This window comes from Furipterus horrens, unplaced genomic scaffold, assembly GCF_987537825.1.
Source record: "Furipterus horrens unplaced genomic scaffold, mFurHor1.1.pri manual_scaffold_10, whole genome shotgun sequence".
Lineage (NCBI taxonomy): Eukaryota > Metazoa > Chordata > Mammalia > Chiroptera > Furipteridae > Furipterus > Furipterus horrens.
Genome location: NW_028327180.1, coordinates 56,643,939 through 56,664,065, shown reverse-complemented (window position 1 = coordinate 56,664,065; position 20,127 = coordinate 56,643,939). Strand labels below are relative to the sequence as shown.

Here is a 20,127-nt window from a genome sequence, read left to right as displayed (position 1 = left end):
CACTAAATTGGGTAAAGATTTATAAAACTCTTAAGGGAAAACTAGATTCCTAAAACTGTTCACAGGAAGATTAAGGTCAGCAAGAACTAATGACATCGGAATGAATGAACTGATAAGGATGATAAAATTTTTTATGACTTTGATATGATATATTAAATTTTTTATCTTTATTTTCCAGTTATAAAAAAATGAAGCGGAGGACATCTGCTGTGGGCAGCTGGCATGAGATTCCAGGCCAGGCCTGTGCAATCTACACCTTCACTTTCTTTTTCCCTTTAGTTCCTTCCTATCTCACAAATAACATGTGACGCCAAGCACTTACCATAACAGTTATTGTTTCCTTTTTCCCCTGAATTTTTCTCTGAAAAGATAACTCAACATTGGGTATTGTCTTTAAACCCACTTCACAGGCCAAACATGCAGTTGGTCACACACACATAGTCAAGAATGTTCAATGCCTGGTGATGTTGCCCCAGGGAAAACTAGATTTGGGAAAACACTTTTTCCTTGGGCAACTATTGCCATAACCACCACAGTAATAAGCAACCAGAAAAATCTTTAAATTCCTTTGCATAAGTAATATTAGAAAACAGAATTTCTTTTGACCATGTCCTAGTTAAGCAAGATGGTTTGCTCTGTTGTTAACAGCTCGTGTTGTACTTGGATAAAACACCTGTGATAAGAGACAAAACTAAACAAAATCTAGGCACAAACCAAATGATTACATACAGTGCCCCTGGACCTCTCATGACTCTAATATCATGATTCTTTAACCTCTTACTACCCTCAGGTGATATCTCCTGGTTCAGATTTAGTCTTTAAATTGGACTCAGATTTTTGTTTGTTATTAGAAAGAGTTTTGCTGTTATTACACTTGGTTTGTTTTGTATAGCTCAGTGCTATAAAGATACCTCTCTGACAATGGTGGCTCAACATTTTGAGATGGCCACTAGGCCCAATGAAACTTCATGAGAAGCCTCCAGAACCTACAGATGGTGTATGCCCTCAGGGAAACCTGGTGGTGAAGCCCTCCTCTGTTCTGGGGCTCTTGAGAAAAACCACTCCTTCTATATGGCATGTGCCATACGGGGAATGAGCCTTCCGGGTGACAAGGGACTTAGTGTGGAGGATCACTCCTTATGATTTCAGGAATTGTAGCCCAAGCCATGAGCCAGGCCCCACCCAACACCCGGGAAGCCTTTAAGTCTCAGCAGAAAACCGAAAGGTTTTACGGCTGACAGGACCGAAGGTCACTCAGAGGGTTCCCATGGGAACTGGGTTTAAAGAATACATATTATACTTTAGAGTTTGCTCTGCTTTTCTTATCTCTTAGTTAACTATAAGCAATCTGTAGCAAAAAATGTATGAAACCTTGCACCTAATGCCAGTGTGGCGTCAAAATGTTTAATAGACCCTCACACAGACTGGTCACTGTGCCCTGTATATTAATACCTATAATCAGTAACTCAACTGTAATCCAAGCACCTGAAAGCTAATTGATAATATATGAATTTTGACCTTGTATCTCCCATGCATACCTTTCTCAATAAAAGGCACGAGGAACAGAGGTCTTGCGCTTTCTCCTGTAGAGGGAATAGCTACCGCCTTTTCCCCCTAGACAAAATACAGTGTCCTGGATGAATTTGTTCCACCGTGGTCCTGAAACCTCTGCTGGCCAGAGGGTTTCCAACTGAGCTGGGGCATTGGAGGCAGCTCAGCCTCAACTGACAATGGCATGATATTCTGAAAATGAGCCTCCTGACCATGGAGGACTTGTGATGCTTTTAATAACTTATCAGACTTCCAGCCATGATGGAGGTGTAGACAGACATGCTGCATCTCCCTCCACAACTAAAAAGGAATACAACTACCTCAGAACTAGAAACAACCAGAAGTTCCAGAAAATCGATGTGCATGGAAGTCCAGCAAACAAAGATATAAAGAAGAAATAACTCATCTAGACAGGTAGGAGGGGCGGAACCCAGGCAGAGAGGACACAGCGTGGTGGTGGCAGCAGTGGCAACAGCAGCAGGCTGGCGGAAAGTCCAGTTACACGTTTTAAAAAGTCAGGAAGGACACGTGGGGGTATTCCCAGCTCCTCACCAGAGCAGCTCACTGTCCCAGCTCTGGGGAAAATCAAGCCTCATTGCTTTTGACTGTGTACACCAGTGGGGGATGACACGGAGGCAGAAACTGCCAGTCTCAGCAGAGTCTGCTTGTTTAAGGGCCCCACAGACCTAGAATGTCTGCAGACACCCCCCACCCCCAAATCTGGGAACGATGGCCAGGGCAGCAGCTAGAGGGGCGCCAGTCCCATACGGAAGTGGGAGAAGTGCCTGGAACAGGGGCGAGTGCTGGGCAAGCAACATTGTTCCTTCTCAGACCCCTCCCCTACACACAGCGCCACAACGTAGTGAAACAGGTCGCCCGTTACTAACGACTCCCTAAGGCTCCGCCCCTTAAACGTAGTAGGAGCGACAGCTCTCCCTGGGACACAGAAGCAAACAAACACAGGAGACTTCCGGCCAAGATGGAGGCCTAGACTGACACGCCCCATCTCCCTCCACAACTAAGAAGGAATACAACTACCACCAAACCAGCAATAACCAGAAGTTCCAGAAAATAAATGGAAGTCCAACGTATGAAGTTATAAAGAAATGGTGCTCGTCCGGACAGGTAGGAGGGGAAAAGCCGGGAAGGAGAGGTCAAGCTGTGCTGTCCGCAGCAGCAGCAGTGACAGCGGCAGGACAGCGGTAAACACAGACACCCGTATTTAAGGGGAGGTGAGAAGCACCTGGGGAGTACCCCCAGCTGCAGACCAGACCTGTCAGCTTGCGATTCCAACGCCAGGAAAGACAGACTCCCATTGCCTTGGACCGTGAGGCCCGGAGGGGGTGGGGACGGAAGAGGAGGCTCCGAGTCTCTCAGCGGAGATTGAATGGCAGGAATTCATCTTGGACCCCCTCCCCCGCAGAAAACGCCCAGTTGTGACAAGGACACAGGGCTCCCCCCCGCCCATAGCATAAGAGGTATGACAGCCCTGCTCAGGAAGCAAAGGTAAACACAAAACACTCAGGATGGCACAGATCATGATAGAGATCCCAGTGACACAGCTGACCAGACAGCAAATTTCTAATCTAATGAAGCAGCAGATAGAAAATCTTTCTGAGGCACAGTTCAGAGCTTTGCTTATAAAAGCGCTTACAGACCTAACAGCAGATCTTAAACAAGACAGGGAAGGAATGAAGGCTAGTCCTGCTGAAATGAACAAAAACACATACGAAACTAGTGGTGAGGGAAAGAAAACCAGGGATCAAATCAACGAATCGGAAACTAGGGAAGAAACAAACAGTCAACAAGTGCAGAAAGAGGAAATGAGAAGTGAGGAAAATGAGGAGAGGCTCAGAAACTTATCGGACAGCTAACAGCGGGCTGACATCCAAATCCCAGGGTTGCCAGAAGGTGAAGAAGAACTAGAAATGGAAAAATTATGTGAAAAAATAATGAAGCAGAACTTCCCTAACTTGGGGAAGGAAATAGACTTACAGGTCCAGGAAGCAGAGAGAGTTCCAAAACAACTGGACCCAGGGAGAACCACACCAAGACACATTATAATCGAAATGTGAAAAATTAACACTAAAGAGAGAATCTTAAAAGCAGCGAGAGAAGATAATTACATACAAAGGAGTCCCAATAAGACTGTCAGCTGATTTCTCAAAGGAGACTCTGCAGGCAAGAAGGGACTGGCAAGAAATATTCAAAGTAATGCAAAGCAAAAACGTACAACCACAAATACTCTATCCAGCAAAGCTGTCATTCAGAATAGAAGGGCAGAGAAAGTGCTTCCAGGACAAAGTAAAACTGAAGGAGTTCATTAGATCCAAACCACTGTTATATGAAATGTTAAAGGGACTTATTTAGGAGAAAGGATCAAAACTATGAACATTAAAAAGAAAGCTGTATCACAACAACCAACAACGGAAGCTAGGGAACCGAAACAAAGGCAAACTAAATAGGCAACAAGAGTGTGAAAAGAATTATAGGCATGGGGAACATTATGTGGGGGTCAGCTGGGAGGTGGAAAGGGAAAAGGGAGGGAGATGATACAGGAATTAGGAAGCATAGTAGGAGGGAGTGGAGTAGATAGGAAGATGTTGAGAGGAACTATATGCACAACCAATGGCCATGGACTAAGGGGGAGCAGACAACTGGAGGGAGGGATGTCACTGGGTGGAGGGAAACAAAGGGAAAAAAATTGGGACAACTGTAATAGCATAATCAATAAAGCATACTTTAAAAATAACTTATCAGTCTGCTTTCTAATAACTGATAAGTGATACCTTCAGAAAGATCTTCATCAAAAAGGAGAAAAATGTAAAAAAAAAAAAAAAATGGAGCTACCTTAAAGTAGAGCCAGAGCTGCCACCCGGCAGAAACTGCCTTGCATGTCTTATGCCTCAAACCTTGGGAAGTTAGAACAGGGCAGAGTAACCTGGGCATGGGGCCTAAGACAACACTGGGCCCCAAAGACCTGTTTGCAAAGGAGATAGTACGACTACTGGACTGATGACTATTGGGCTAGAAACTAAAAACACTGTTTAGAATTAATGTTACTGTGCTGTTATCTGCACCAATCGAAATGGCTACCTTCTGTGGATGTGATCGTTCTTCTTCCCCTCTCACGACACCCCGGCCTCCATCTACTCACTGGGCCTCTGCCTGAGTCAGTGTGTCCCAAAGAGCTACCCCCTGATCTCACATAAATGCTCATTGCCTCTCACTTTGACAGGCCTTTTATGTTTAGGTTAACAACACCTATGTAATGAAACCTCCCTAAAAAAACTCAGAGGGTGAGGTTTGGTGAGTTTCTGGGCTGCTGAACGTGCGGAGATTTGGGGAGAGCAGTGCACCTGGAGATAGCATGGCTGCCCCTTTCCCTTCCCACACCTGGCCTTGTGCATCTCACCCAGCTGCTATTCCTGAGTTACACCTTTTCATAATAAACCCGTGGTCAGCTAAGTAAAGTATTTTCCTGACTTCTGTGAGGCGCTCTAGCAGATGAATCAAACCCAAGGAGGAGGTCATGGGACTAAGACCGAGCCTGTAACTCTGGGCTCTGACACTGTCGTCAGGAAGCTGGTGCCGGAACTGAGCTGGCTTGTGGGGCACAGGCTGGGGTCAGAGAATTGCTTCCTGGTGTGGGGAGCGCCACATGCTGGAACAGGTGCAGGATGTTAGGGGTGCACTTCCCTGGGAGAAGGGTTGCCCCAGCCTGTCATCTGAGGGGTGGCTAACACTCAGGTTTCCTACAGAATAGCCAGGAGTGAAGACTCAGAGCTGCAGAGGGCGGTGGCTGCCCACACAGATGTGCACAGGTGCCAGTGAGGGAAGCAGTCAGGAGGGCCCTGTCCCTGGCTCTGAAGCCTGACTCGACAGGAGCAGCTCAAGGAGACGGACTGCATGCCTTCACTGTGGTCCTTCTCAAGGGCTTACAGCCTGTGTGCAACCAAGGACAGCAACTGGATATTCAACTGGCTGGATGAGGAGAAGGCTACCCAGAAACAGAGAAACCAAGGCAACATGACGTGTTTGAGGACAGCTGCCCTGAATTTTTGTTCTGTGAGCCACAGAAGGTTAACAAAAAGAAAACCAATGAACTAATCTGTCAGACCTTGAGAGGTATTAACATGGTCTGTCACCATTTCTCTTCCATTCTAAGACATGTTTTCTTTCACCTTTTCTTATTGCTGAAATCAGGGTGTGTTTAATAACCTGCCACGTAGAGGAGTGTTTGGCCAGCTCGTGTCAGGTGGTGCAACCTTCCAGTCCCCACTCCTAGCTCGGGAGCATCTATCTGTCCTTGGCGAGCATCTCCAGATGTTCAGGAGATGCTGTTTACTATCCAGCTGTCTGTAAGGGAACTGGGGAAAAATGATACCAAGACTTTACCCAAGCCCCAGGGGCCAGGGAAGCATGGGGTCCTGCTGCTGGCCTGAATCACACGTTAGATTCTGGAGGGGTTGATGGAACAAAGACAGCTCAGGTTGGAAATGGCCATGTGTCCTCAAGTGGCTCTGCATGGCTCTGCATGGCTGCTGTGAGCAGGGGAGCTGACAGCTCAGATCAAAGTGAGAGCCGCTGGGGGTGACGGTGGTGGTGCCATCAAACTGCGAGGGGCACAGCACCAGGAGGTGGGGATTTCCTCCCTTCCCATCTGCTGGGAAACCTTACTCATGAGGTATGAGACTTCAATTGCTCCCTTTTCATTGCAGTTTTTTGGTGACAGAGTCGGTAGCATATTATTATTTTATCAAGATGAAGTCGCGCTGTGAGCCTCATTCAGTTGATTCTCTTTCAGCTCCCCGCAACATGCATTTGTTACAGGTGTGAACATCTTTCGTTCTCCTGAACTGTCTTTTGATGTTGTTTCACTTTGAACCTTCCTGAGTCATTATGTTTTGATATTTTCTGATTGACAGCATCCACTTGGATATTATTTTTTGACCCGGTATTAGATCCTTTTAAAATAAGTTTCACATTCACTGAGGTGGCAGGAATCATATAGTTCATCTTATTTTATCCACATCTTTTGTTTCAACCTTTCCTTTCTGTCTCCTCTTTTTTCTAACTTTTGCAGTATGAGCATGTATAAATGCAAATGTATGTTTGTTCTGATTATGTAAAAACTATCCTGTTGCTATTACAATTCAAAATTACATTAATTCATAGACTAACAACCTCTTCTTCAATCATCAACGCCATGTCGCCATGTCGCCATGTCGGAGTGAAGCTAGCTGCTCCCACTAAGATGGTAAATTAGTACTCTGACTTGTCCGTTATGTTCACAACCATGTTCATAGCTGCCATTTAAAGCTCCTTCTACCAGTAAATGTTTCCCATACTTACTGCCTGATCAGTCATGTTGGTCTTTTTTTTTTTTTTAATTTTCTGTCTATGACGTCCCAGGACTAGCCAGTTTTCAGAGATGGCAAAGGGCTAGTCTGGGAGCACACCTTGCAGATGCAAACTGCCAACTCCCAGCCACCCCTTCCACCTCTCACCTGTCAGAACAATGTGTCTCCTGCCCAACATTGTCTCCAGGCCAGGCAGCAGGCAATAAGACACCCACTGAAGCCAGCTGGAGTTCTTCAAACTCGCCAATCCTAACCGGTTGCCCTGCCCTGCCCTGCCCTGCTTCTCCCACGAGAACCACATGACAGCTCTGTCCTGGGTGTCTCCTGCTCCTTCTGTCTCCCGACCAAACCTGGTGCCTCTCCATGTGGCCTGCAAGGCCTGGCGCTTCCCCAAGTGGCCCTGCAAGGCCTGGCACGTCCCTGTGTGGCCTGCAAGGCCTGGTGTGCCCTTCTTCTGGGAACAGTGAGTAATAAGTTCTTCTCTCAGTGGCACTGGCTCCTCTGGGCCCTTACTGTTGCCTGCATAAATCAAAGCCCCATGGGTATGGAGGAAACACTGCTGTCTTTGTCTCTGAGCATTTGGTTTCACTATTTGAGCAGTCCAGGTGGCCTGGCCTCCCTACAGGCCTCCTGCCACCAACCACTGCCCCTGTGTCCTCAAGGGGCCTGCTTCACCCCAGGCTGTGGTCCTACATGAGCTCGACTCAGCTGCCCTGCACCCCAGCGCCTGGGCTTGCAGCCTCACCCACTTCTCTAGGTGCCTGCGTCCTGCCAGCTTCGCCTGAGACCCTCAGCCTTTATGACCCTGCACTCAGTCCTATCTATACAAACTACCCAGGTGTCCAGTGGAGTAAGCCTGTGTTCACACTACTACTGTGTGCCGAGGCTGCCCCACAGTGGTTTCTAGTGTCAGCCTCAGATTGAAGCCAAAGACATAATAACAGCAGAAAACAGGGCAGGTACTTCTACAAAGAGCCAAACCAAGGAGACCCGTGGTGGCCGCCCTGGTCAAAAGTAAGCTGCCCAGTCCCATCAGAGTACTTTGAAAGGGTCACCGAGGACTGTGTGTTAAAATGACCTGGGGAGCTCGGTGAGTCGCACTTCTGGGCCCAGTTTGAACCTAGGACGGAGAGTCTCTTAGGAGGAGGGGCCCCAAGCTCCCCTTGTTGCTCCAAGGTCCAGTAGGGGCAGAAGCCTCCAGCCAGGGGAGAGCAGGTGAGTGCTGGCTGGGAGTCTGCCTTGCCCCAGGTGTGCCCCTAGCCCTCTGCACACCAAGGCCCCCCTGGGCCGCTGGCTGGTGTCCGCACACTCACCTGGCAGTCCCCTCGCACACAGACACTGAAGGCGTCTTTGTAGGAGCAGCGTGTGCCGTCGTGCACCATGCGCTTCATGGACACAACCTCCCCAGTCTCCTTGGACTTGCAGTGCAGGTGGCACCTCTCCTTGGCTGGAAGGGAAGACGAGGTGTTGGGGAGGAGGGCGGGCTGCCCCCTCACCTTCCTTCCCAAGGCCACTTGAGAGACATTCTCAGGGAGGGATCTTCTTAGGAGTCACCAACCTCCCCAGAGCACCTGCCCTGGGGCAGGAGAGGAAAGGGGCTGGGGGCCTGCAGCCCCCTTCCTGTCTCTGTCTCTGGGCCTCTGACCCTGGGCTGCTGACTTAGGAAGAGCTCTTCTCAGCTGAGCAGCCAGGCCTCAGGCTCCTGTGCCCCAACACCCCGGGAAGGCAAGTAGCTGTTCACCAGCTCTCTACTGGAAGGCCCTCTTCAGTCACCTTCTCTGAAACCTCACGTATGGCTAGATGCCCTGATCCAGTTTTGGGTCTCTGGCACCTTCACTTCTCAGATGTCACTCAACATTGGTTGTTACTTGATGGTTGTCTACCCTGTCTGCCAGGCTGCACCCCTCCCTGAAGGGTGCTCCACTAGTATCACACAGTCAGGATGATGCAGACAGCTGGCCCGTGGGGACAGCGAGGCCCATTCTGGCAGCCAGCCCTGCCCGTGCCAGGAGGGAGCAAAGACTGTATGTTTAAAATTCCATATGGCCAGGGGGACCCAAATGGAATACAAACACTATTATGGCTGAAGCTACCAGACTTTTCAGTTCCTAGGGGCGAGAAATGCCTTTTCATGAGTAAAGCAGTTCGAGGTACGGTTTCTGACGCTGAGTCCTGAGTGAAGGACGAGAAGGCTGGAGGTAGCTGGTTTCCTTGGTGGGGTCCACCCACCTCGTCCCCGCCTCTGTCCCTGTGTGAGCAACAGCACACCCCCAGCCTCCTCCACTGGACCAAGGCAGCAGAGCCCCAGCTGCAGTGCCTCCGCTCTGCCCAGCATCCTCAGCCAGGCCCAGAGCTGTGGCACCTCAGGATGGCAGTGCCCCATTGAGCTCCCAGCCTCACCCTCGGTGGCCCAGCAGCTCTGTGATGGGCTCTGCTGGTGGCCCTGTGGCCGGCAGCCTTGTTCACACAGGCTCAGCAGCACAAGCAAGTTCGAGCTCTAGTCCACCCACCCGACCGCTGGAGCCGCACTCGGCCCTCCCCTGATGCTCACCATCCCGGTGCTCGTGGGGCAGCCAGTGGTGCTGGGTGTTGCCGTGCTCGAAGTACAGGTCCCACTGCCGGCACTGCTCCTCTCGGAAGTCAGCCAGGGTGTTGGGGCAGTCCTGGGAGTTGCAGAGCTGGAAGTCGTAGCCAAGGCCTGAGCAGGTGCGGCCCCCATTGGCAGGGCTGGAGGAGAACGCAGAGGATTTGCAGCTTGGTGCCACCAGGAGGAGGCCAGCCCTCAGGATCTGGGATCTGGGGGATCCCGAGTCTCGGGTGTTGGGCAGCTCTGCTGGCTGAAGGGGCCCAGTCTTGCCCTGACCTGGGCAGACGCCAGCCTCCCAGAGGGCGGGTGTTCCTCCCTTGGGCTCCGTGGTGTCCCCACTACATCGGCCACTGGGCCCCTGCCTGACCCAGTGTGGGAACCCAAAGAGCAGTTCCAAAAGAGCAGAATCCCACCACAAAGGTTCTTCCCGGGTGTGGGCACCCAGCACACACTCCACTCCTGTTTCTGCAACACCCTCCCTTCACTGAAAGCCATGCACAAAACACCAGCCCCACAGGAGAGGCACTGGCTGTGACCCGGCAGGGGCACCTGCTGGAGGTGGGGGTGGGGCAGGCAGGGCCCCACAGAGCCTGAGACCCCAGCTCTGCAAGCAACAGGAAGTGCTGACTGCTGTGCTCACAGGAGGGCAGACAGAGAGAGAGGCTGTGTTCTGCAGGGAGTCAGTCAAAGAAATTTGCAGAAGAACTGAGAGGCCTCGGTGTTCAATGGGAGACTGAAAGAAAGGGCAACTCTGAGCTGACACAGGGTCACTGGTGGGACCACAGAACAATGGCAACGCCAATAAGGGTATTCCCAGGGGACAGAGGTGCCGTCTGGTGCAGGTGTGGGGCGCCCAGGGCAGTGGCACAGCATCTGCGGGGCAAGCGGGAGGCCCTGGCCAGCCAGGCACGAGGCACACTGAAGGGAACCGAAACCCAGGCTAACTCCAAGCAGGGAGTGAGCTGAGAACCTGAGAAGGGAGAGCAGGTGAAGAGCTGCAGGGGGACTGTGGGCAGTGCTGCCAGAACAAGAGTGTACGCAGTGAGGAGCACGGTGGGACCTCGATCCTGCGAGTGGGGTCCAGCTGGGAGCTGCGCAGTGTCTCCACAGGTCCCAGCATCCTCGGAAGGGCTGCAGACTAGCACAGGGAGTATAACTAAAATGTCAGCATTAGGTCCAATAGCTGTCACCAGGACAACCACTGACAGGGGCAGCCGGGGCTGCCCGCATTGCCGACAGAGGTTGTGTGGAGCCTGCAAACTCAGGAAGGCTTGGGCCTGGCCACCGCGGGTCTCCCACGGGTGTGGGTGAGGCCAGCGTCAGCAGACAGTCATCATTCTGTGCAGTCTGATGAAATGCTGGCACTGGGCAGGACCTGGCTGTTCTCTGGAACTGATGGCTTTCATGAACAGATGGGCTCGCAGGCTGTACTGACAGCTTTGCTCCTGTCACCCTGTCACTGCTGCCCTTGTCCCCTGTTGCCACCAAGGAAGGTGGGCAAGCTGGAGGGGTAAAATCCCTACAGTGTGCAGATGAGGAGGGACAGAACATGTACTGGCTCTCCTACTAAGACTGTATGAGCTGCCCAGAGCCACGCCAGGGGTGAATCCGCTGGCACCCAGGAGTCCAGCACTTACATGAGAACTGGGCTCCCTTGGAGGCCAAACTGCTTTCCCAACTGTGCACCCTGGGCCCAAGTTTCTCCATCGGCATGTGAAGGGGCAGCTGAGACTAATCACATTTATGGAGCGCCTGATGTACGCCTGGCACATGGCGCCGGACTGGAACCCCACAGTGCCTACCTAGCACCCTATGGCCGCTGTGGTTCTAACTTCTGGTCTGGTCACAGGCAGGGCACCTGGGACCCCTTCCTGCCTCTGCTCCTGTCGAGAACAATGGCCTGGAGCCCTGGGCAGGAGGTGGTCAGCGCAGGAGGAGAGGGTGCCCTCAGGAGCTGGGGTGGCCAGCCCCTGGCACAGGGGACCCAGAGGTGTGGTCTCCCCCACTGCCGGAGCACAGCCACGGTGGCCTTGACCCCTGTCCCAAAGCTGTTACTGCGGAGCCCCTCTGGCTCTCTGGTGGGCAGCCCAGGGCCTGGCCAGAAGAATGCAGCAGCCCAGATGAGCAGAGTAGGACAGCTGCCGCCAACACAGAGTCTAGCCAGTCTGGATAGCCCCGGAGACCTGTGGGGCTTAATTTGGGGGGGCCACAGACTCCTCTGGGAAGTTGATGTGAAGCTAGCGACCTGCTCCCCCAGAGAAATGCACATGTGCAGATAGTTGCATGCGATGTCTGATGAGGCCAAGGCAGGGCCAGAGCTAAATGATGAGCCCGGACTGGGGCTTAGGACCCCAATCTGAATATCTCAGGGACCAGGTGGGTGGAGCAGGTGAGTGAGGAAGGTTGGGAGGGGGACCACCTGAGTTGCCCACCAGCCTGTATATGAGCCTGGCATTGCTATCCTGCCCAATTTGGGAACTAGAAATCTGCTTTCTTTATGTGCAATTCCATATTTTTAACAATTTCATGTAAATCAAAGTCTTTAAAAGTCTGGACAGGCTTAAGAGAGAAAGGCAAAAGCCACGTGTCTTTCGGCAGCTGAGGGGCTGCGAATGGGCAGAGGACAACCAGTGAGCTGCCATCTGTGGGACGTCTTCCTGCATGCCAGGTCCTTGTCACATTACTGTACATGCACCCGCAATAACTCCGTGGGCAGTCTGCCTGAGGCCCGGTGGCAGGGGGAGCTAAGTGACCTGCCCCAAATCACACAGGGCTGTGGGGGCCAGGCCCCGGGCACCCTGGCTCCACACCCTCCCTCTCCATGGGCACTGCTCTGGGGGACGCCCAGGCCCAGGGGGCAGGCAGGAGGAGTGGCCTGGCATGAATGAGGAAGAGACCATGGGTCTAGGAGGGGGCACAGACCAGGAAGACATTTATAAGGTGGGTTGGGGGGTGGGGATGAAAGGCACTGGGAGGGGCAAGGGAGGACAGCACAGCTGGCTCCAGGCCTAGGAGGTAGGAGGGGAGCATGGTTAGAGACGGGGATATCGTGGGCACAGGGGCAGGCCCCCACGCTGTGTGTCCCCAGGCAGCTGGGTTCAGGGAGTGTTGCTAACCCTGCCCCTTGCCCAGCTGTGAACAGCTGCCCCTCCTCAGGTTCCTGGCATCCTTGGGCCCAGGAGAGCCCTCCTCTGCCTTATCCTTAATTCCTGGTCTCTGTTCCACCTTCTGTCCTTGATGCCCTTGACGGAGAAGGGCAGAATAAGCCAGTGTCAAGAGGGGTGCCCATGGGCGGATGGCCCCAGGCCTGCGGGTCAGGAGACTGGTTTCCTGCTCTTCAGGGCTGGCTCTGTCCCCAGTGGGCTGTGTGATGTCTCAGCTTCCCCCGAGGGAGAGTGAGCTGGGGACAGGGCTGCGACCTTTGTACCTCTCCAGAACTGGATTGCAGCACAGGGGCCTTGCAGGATGTGGAGTGGCCTCAGGGCCCCCAGCTGCCATCCTGGAGAGCTGGGAAACATAGGGTCCAACTTACTGTGGGTTGTCGCACTGTCGGGTCCTGAACTTAACACCTGTGCCACAGGTGCGTGAGCAGGAGCCAAAGGGACTCCAGGAGCCCCAGTTGCCGTCCCGTTTGAGGATGTCAGGCGTCAGCCAGATGCAGTGTCCTTTAAAGCAGTGCTGAAACACAGAAGGTTGTTCCCTTGATCCATGCCCCCTGCCCTTCCTCAACCTGCAGTGCCTGTGGAGACTGCCTGGCCCTGGAGGCACAGGGAGGGGTGGGCCTATGCACCCCTAGAAGCTCCAAACCCTTCAGGAGGCTGAGTGAGGTGCTGGCTTATCCAGCTCTGTGGGCCACTCCCTGGCTTCTCCCCATCCTCGCTGCCTCTTTCAGCCTATTCTGTCCCCAGCAAAGCCATGTCTCCAGGGTGAAGCCACTGGCATGCCCACACAGGGGACACTAGAAAAAAATGCAAGCAACTCCTCAAACCAGGGATTCCAGACACATGTAAGATCTACCCGTTTAAGTAAAAAAGCGAATTTAAAGAAAATTCAGAAACATAGGTCAGGTGGTATGCCGACATAAAAACTCAGGAATACAGGAGGGAGAACACTGGTGAGCAGGGAACACAACTCCATAACTTGAGTCTTATCCCAGTGCCTGCCCACTTCCTCCCCTGGGCAGGAAGCTTACACAATTTAGAGCCCATTTTTAGAAGACTGCAAAATTCAAAATACCAAGTTACGTATAAAATGAAATATTGAATTAGAATAAAAAAACTACATCACAAAATATTAAAAATTAAAAAACTGACCAATACCACAACCAGCCAAAAGCAGAGAAAAATGATTTTTTCCAGTTGACTGACTGACACGCGTTTTCCTGCAGTTCTGATTGCACACTCTTACGTCCAGTCTTCCTGGGACAATGGTTCTGTGGCATTGTTTTCTACAGGGAGAATAGGGAGATGGCTTGACCATTCCTCAGCAAACTTCTTCTGTAACAGCCAGAGAGTGGCTGTTTTAGACTTTGCAGGCTATGTGACCTCTGTGGCCACTGCTCAGCTCTGCCGTGGGAGCATGAAAGTGGTTACAGGCAACAAATACATGAACAGAGATGGCTGTTTCCCACTAAAACTTTGTTTATAAAACAGGCAGCTAGTGGAAATCTCTAGAATGGAGTTGTAAGGAGATTGGTGAACTCTCTTTTCAGTAAAACCACCATTTAACTGGTGAAAATTATACATATATTTTTAAAAAACAACTATTTAAACTTTCTGGAAATTGTCCTAAGGTCAATACAATAAATGGAGAGATATTTATAAGAAAATCTACTAAATCTTGGGGAGAACAATGAAACTCTATCTCTTTCCCCAGTTCAGTGAGATGACGCTTTGCTGCCTGAAGATAGCACTCCCGTTCGCCTCAGCTTCTAGGCTGGGGCTGCACTTGCCCCTTGGAAAAGTCAGGCCTTGGGCAGCTCCTGAACCTCCTGACTCTGGGTTACAGAAAGTCCATTCCAGGTAGGGGTTTGGCTAGGAGAATTGAGGCTCTCCTGCCCACCCAGTCCCCACACTCAGGTTGGAGGTTCTACCCCAGGTCTCGCAGGCCAAGAATATTAGACCCCCATTGCCCCTTCCCTAGCTTGCTTGTAGGGCCATGTTACACGCCTAAAGGGACAAGCCAGAAAGACTAGGGGTTTACTGTCCTATGTAGTGACTGACTTGTAGGTCAGGAGTGTCTGGGAGAAGTGGACCACCCTACTTCTAGCTCAGGTACAGTGGTCCAGTGCTCTTTGGGGTTGGGTGGGGTAGGGTTGAAGCAGAACAGAGAACTCCATTGTTCTCCCTAGGGGAACTGACTTTATTTGGAACAAATCACAAGGAAATTCGTGCCTAAGGGCATTGTCAAAAACAATATAAATCTTAGTAGTGAACAACTAAGAGGAGGCCAGTAGCTCAATGTTACTAGTAGCAACAAATAAAATGGTAAACCAAATAGAACTGTAACGAAAGAACCATGAAAAAGACAGCTAAGAACCCACCTGGGGTCTGAGCAAGCCTCAAGGACTGGCTCTGTGAAGGGTCCAGAGTTTAACTGGATCATACTGTAGACAAGTTATACCCCAGGGCATTATCAAAAACAACACAGCAGTCAGCTAGCAGCCAGTGAAAGTTAACAGTTGGGTGTGATATCAATAAAGACAGAAGAACCAGAAGCTAAATGAAAAGATCAGAGAAGGAGACAGAGAAAGACTGGCTAATCCCATTGTCCTGGAGGTGGGCGGTGGGGTGGTGGGGGAGAGGCTTGTGAGATCAGAATGACTATTCACTGACCCAAGGCTGTGGCCTCTGAGGAGCAATGTCAGTAGCTGCACTCTGCAGAGCTAATGAAGTTTATCGAAATGGTCAAACCAAGTCACTAAACAAATAAACAAGTAAACATCAGCACAAGATCCAGGGGAATCAACATTCAGAACTTCTTCAATGTATTATCTAAAATGTAAAGTTTCAACAAAAATTTCTGAGACATGAAAATAAACAGGAAAGGGTGATCCAGCATAAGAAAATAGGCAGGTGATAGAAAGAACCTTTGAGGAAGTCCAGATGATAAATTTAGCGAAGATTTCAGAACAAAAGGAAGCCATATCTAAAGCACTAAAGGAGAATATAATAACAATGTCTTGCCAAATTGAGAACATCTACAAAAGATAGAAATTATAAAAAGAACTAAATAGAAATTATGGAGTTGAAATGTACAAACACTGAAATGATAAATTCACTAGAGGGCTGAACAGATTTGTGCCGGCAGAATACAGAACCCATGAACTTGACAGAGGTTAACAGAAATTATGCAATCTGGAGAGCAGAGGAAAAAAGATTCAGGAAAAAAAAACAGAGCCTCTGAGAAACACAAGAGACTGTCGTGTCCACAAAGTTGTATATAGTAGAGGCACCAGAAGGAGAGACACAGAGAAAGGAGCAGAAAATATTCAAAGAAATATGGCTGAAACTTCCAAAATTTGATGAAAAACATTAATCTACATAACCAAAAATGTAACAGACTCCAAGTAGAATAAATGCAGAGATCCACACTCAGGCACATCATGGTCAAACTGACGAAAGACAAAGAATAATTATTGAAAGCATCAAGAGAAAAAAGACTCACTGTGTACAAGGAATAACTGCTGGCTTTTAATCAGAAATAATGGAGGTTAGAGGCATTGGTGTTAGCCTGGATTTATATCCAACAAAACCACCTCTCAATAATGAAGGTGAAATAAAACATTTCCACATAAACAAAAATGGAATTCATTGCTAACAGACCTGTCATATCAGAAATAGTAAGGGAAGTTATTGAGGCTGAAAGCAAGTGACATTAGAGAATAATTCAAATCCACATGAAAAAACAAGGTGCTGAAAATAGACAAATTTCTAGAGAAACACAGACTACCAAAATTAACTTAATAAGATATAGAAAATTTGAGTAGCCCTATAATAAGTAGAGATTGAATGAGTTATTTTAAAACTTCCCACAAACAATAGCTCAGGCCCAGATGGCTTCACTAGCAATTTCTACCAAACATTTAAAGAAAATTAATATCCATTTTCTATAAACTCTTCCACAAAACAAAAGATAGAAGAAAAATTCTCAAAACTGATTATATGAGACTAGTATAGCCCTAATATCAAGACCAGACAATGATATCACAAGAAAAAAAACTATAAAGCAATATCTCTTATAAAAAGATATAAAAATCCCCAACAAAATTCTAGCAAACCAAATACAACAGCATATTAAAAGGTTATATAGCATGACCAAGTGGAATTTATTCCATGAATGGTTTAACATCTGAAAATCAATTAATGTAATAAATCACATTAATAAAATAAAGAACAAATTATATATCACCTCAAGACTCAAAAAATCATTTGGAAAATCCAACATTCTCTAACAAAAAAAAAAACCTCCAACAGACTAGGAATGAAAGAGAACTTCCTCAATGTGATAAAGGACATGTATGAAACACCTACAACTGGCATCGTGCTTCATAGTGAAAGAATGAATACTTTTCTCCTGTGATGAGGAACAAGACAAGAATGTTTGCTCACACCACTTCTAGTCAACATTGCACTCTAAGTTCTAGCAAGGACAGAAAAAGAAATAAAAGGCATCCAAACTGGAAAGAAAAAGTAAAACTATCTCTATCTGTAGATCACATGACCTTCTATATGTAAAATTCAAAGGAATCCACTAAAAAACAATGAGAGCTAATAAACAAATTCAATGAGACTGCAGAATACAAGATCAATATACAAAGTTCAATTATATTTCTACAAACTAGTGATGAATAATCTGAAAATAAAGTTAAGGAATCAATTCTATTTATAATAGTATCAAAAAGAAGAAAAAACATAAGAATACATTAAATAATGGAAAGTGAAAACTACAAAAATTGTTGAAAGAAAATAAAGATCTATGTAAATAGAAGGACATCCCATGTTTATGGATCAGATTGCTGATATGGCAATGCTCCCCACATTGATCTATAGATTCAAAGCAATCCTATCAAAATTTGTCCCAGAATTTTACAGAAATTGAGAAACTGCTCCTAAAGTTCATAGAGAAAGTCAAAGGACCAAGAATAGCCAAAACAATCTTGAAGAAGAACAAAGTAGGAGTAATCAAGACAGTGTGGCCCTGGGATGAGGACAGACAAATATATCAGGGGAATAGAATTGAATCTACAAATGAACCATTAGCTATGGTCAACTGACTTTTGACAAGGGTGCCAAGACGATTCAATTTTAAAAGACAAGTCTCTTCAACAAGTGATGCTGAGACAATGGAATACCCTTATGCAAAAGAATGAGGTTGGACCCCTTCCCCACAGTATACACTATAATTAACTGAAAATGGCTCACAGAGCTAAGCATAAGAGCTAAACTCTTAGGGTAAAATATAGCAATACATATTCTTGACCTAATGGCAATGGTTTCATTTTACTTCTCAATTACAGTTGACATTCAGAATTATTTTATATTAGTTTCAGGTGTACAGCACAGTGGTTAGATATTTATATAATTTACAAAGTCATCCCCCCAATAAGTCAGGTGCTCACCTGACACCATACATAGTTATGACAATATTATTGACTATATTCACTCTGCTATAGTTTAAATCCTTGTGACCATTTTGAAACTACTAATTTGTACTTCTTATTTTAAAAATAAATTCTCACCTGAGGATATGTTCATTGATTTTAGAGAGGAAGAGAGAGAGAATCATCAATGTGAGAGAGAAACATCAATTGGTTGCCTCCTGTATGTGTATGGGATCGGACCTGCAACCCAGGCAAGTGCCCTGACTGGGGATCAAACCCACACCTTTTTTGTGTGTGTGTGTGTGTGGGATGGCGCGCCAACCAATTGAGCTACCTGTACTTCTCAATCCCTTCAATCCCTTCACTTTTTCACCAAGTCCCCCAACCCTGGCAACCATCAATTTTTTTCTCCATATGAGTCTGTTTATATTTTGTTTATTTTGTTTAGAGTCCACACATAAATGAAATATATAGTATTTGTCTTTCTCTGACTTATTTCATTTAGCATAATACCCTGAGTTCCATCCATGTTGTCACAAATGTTAAGATCTTATTCTTTTCAATGGCCAACTAATATTCCATTGTACCACCTCTTCTTTTCCAATTGTCTACTGATAGGCACTTAAGTTGCATTTATATCTCAACTATTGTAAATAATGCTGCCATGAACATAGGGGTGCATATATCATTTCAAATTAGTGTTTTGGATTTCTCCAGATAAATACCCAGAAGCCCATGGGATTGCTGGTTCATAAGGTAGTTCTATTTGTAATTTTTAAAGAACCTCCATACTGCTTTCCACAATGGCTGTACCAGTCTGCATTCCCACCAACAGTGCACAAAGGTTCCCCTTTCTTCACATCTACACCAGCACTTGTTGTTTGTAGATTTATTGATGGTAGCCATTTTGGCAGGTGTGAGGTGATATCTCATTGTGGTTTTCATCTGCATTTCTCTGATGATTAGTGACATTAGCATCTTTTTATGTCTATGGGCCATCTGTATGTCCTCACTGGAGAAGTGTCTATTCAGGTCCTCTGCCCATTTTTATTAGGGTTGTTTTCTTGGTGTTGAGTTGTATGAGTTCTTTTAAAATTTGGATATTAACCCCTTATTGAATGTACCATTGGTGAATATTTTTCTCTGTTCAGTATGTTGTCTTTTAGTTTTGGTTTCGTTTTCTGTGCAAAAATGTTTTAGTTTGATGTGGTCCATTTGTTTATTTTTTCTGCTTCCCTTTCCCATGGAGAGAGATCAGAAAATGATATTACTAAGAGCAATCAACAAGGATGCAGTGGCCCTAAATGACACATTAGATGAGATACATTTAATTGATATTTTTAGAGCATTTCCCTTGAAAGCAGCAGAATACATGTTTTTCAAGTGCTCATGGAATATTTTCCAGGGTAGACCACAAACCAGGCCACAAAACAAGTCTCAATGAATTTGAGAAGACTGAAATCATATTAAGCATCTTCTCTGACCCAAATGATATAAAACTAAAAATCATTTACAAGAATAAAAAACTGAAAAACACAGAAACATATGAAGACTAAATAACATGCTGCTAAATGATAAATAGATTAACATTGAGCTCAAGAAAGAAATCAAAAGTTACCTTGAAAAAAATAAAAGGAAAACACAATGACCCAAAATATGTGGGACACAGCAAAAACAGTCCTAAGAGGAAAATTCATAGCAATATTAGCCTACCTCAAGAAACTAGAAAAATCTCAAATAAAAAATTTAACCTTACACCTGAAAGAACAAGAAAAAGAACAATAAGCAAAGTCCAAAGTGAGTAGAAGGAAGAAAATAATAAAGATCAGAGCAGAAATAAATGAGATACAGTCTAAGAAAAATACAAAAGATGAAGAAAACCAAGACCATTTCTTTGAAAATATTAACAAAATTGATAAATCTTTAAACCAGACTGATCAAGAAAAAAGGAGAGGACCCAAATAAATAAAATAAAAAATGAAGTAAATTGCTGTAACAGACTCATAAAGTAAAACAACAGTTTT

General features: G+C 47.2%; 1 protein-coding gene across 1 annotated transcript in view; it reads right to left on the bottom strand.

Moving 5' to 3' along the window:
- ADAMTS2 (ADAM metallopeptidase with thrombospondin type 1 motif 2) overlaps positions 1-20,127 on the bottom strand; it is a 280,657-nt gene that overhangs the window by 32,697 nt on the left and 227,833 nt on the right. Inside the window, exons 11-13 of the mRNA XM_090290344.1 lie at positions 13,034-13,179; positions 9,466-9,641; positions 8,228-8,361 (exon numbers count right to left, since the gene is read on the bottom strand). Coding sequence (XP_090146470.1) covers positions 8,228-8,361; positions 9,466-9,641; positions 13,034-13,179 — 456 coding nt within the window. The remainder of the gene's footprint in view (positions 1-8,227; positions 8,362-9,465; positions 9,642-13,033; positions 13,180-20,127) is intronic.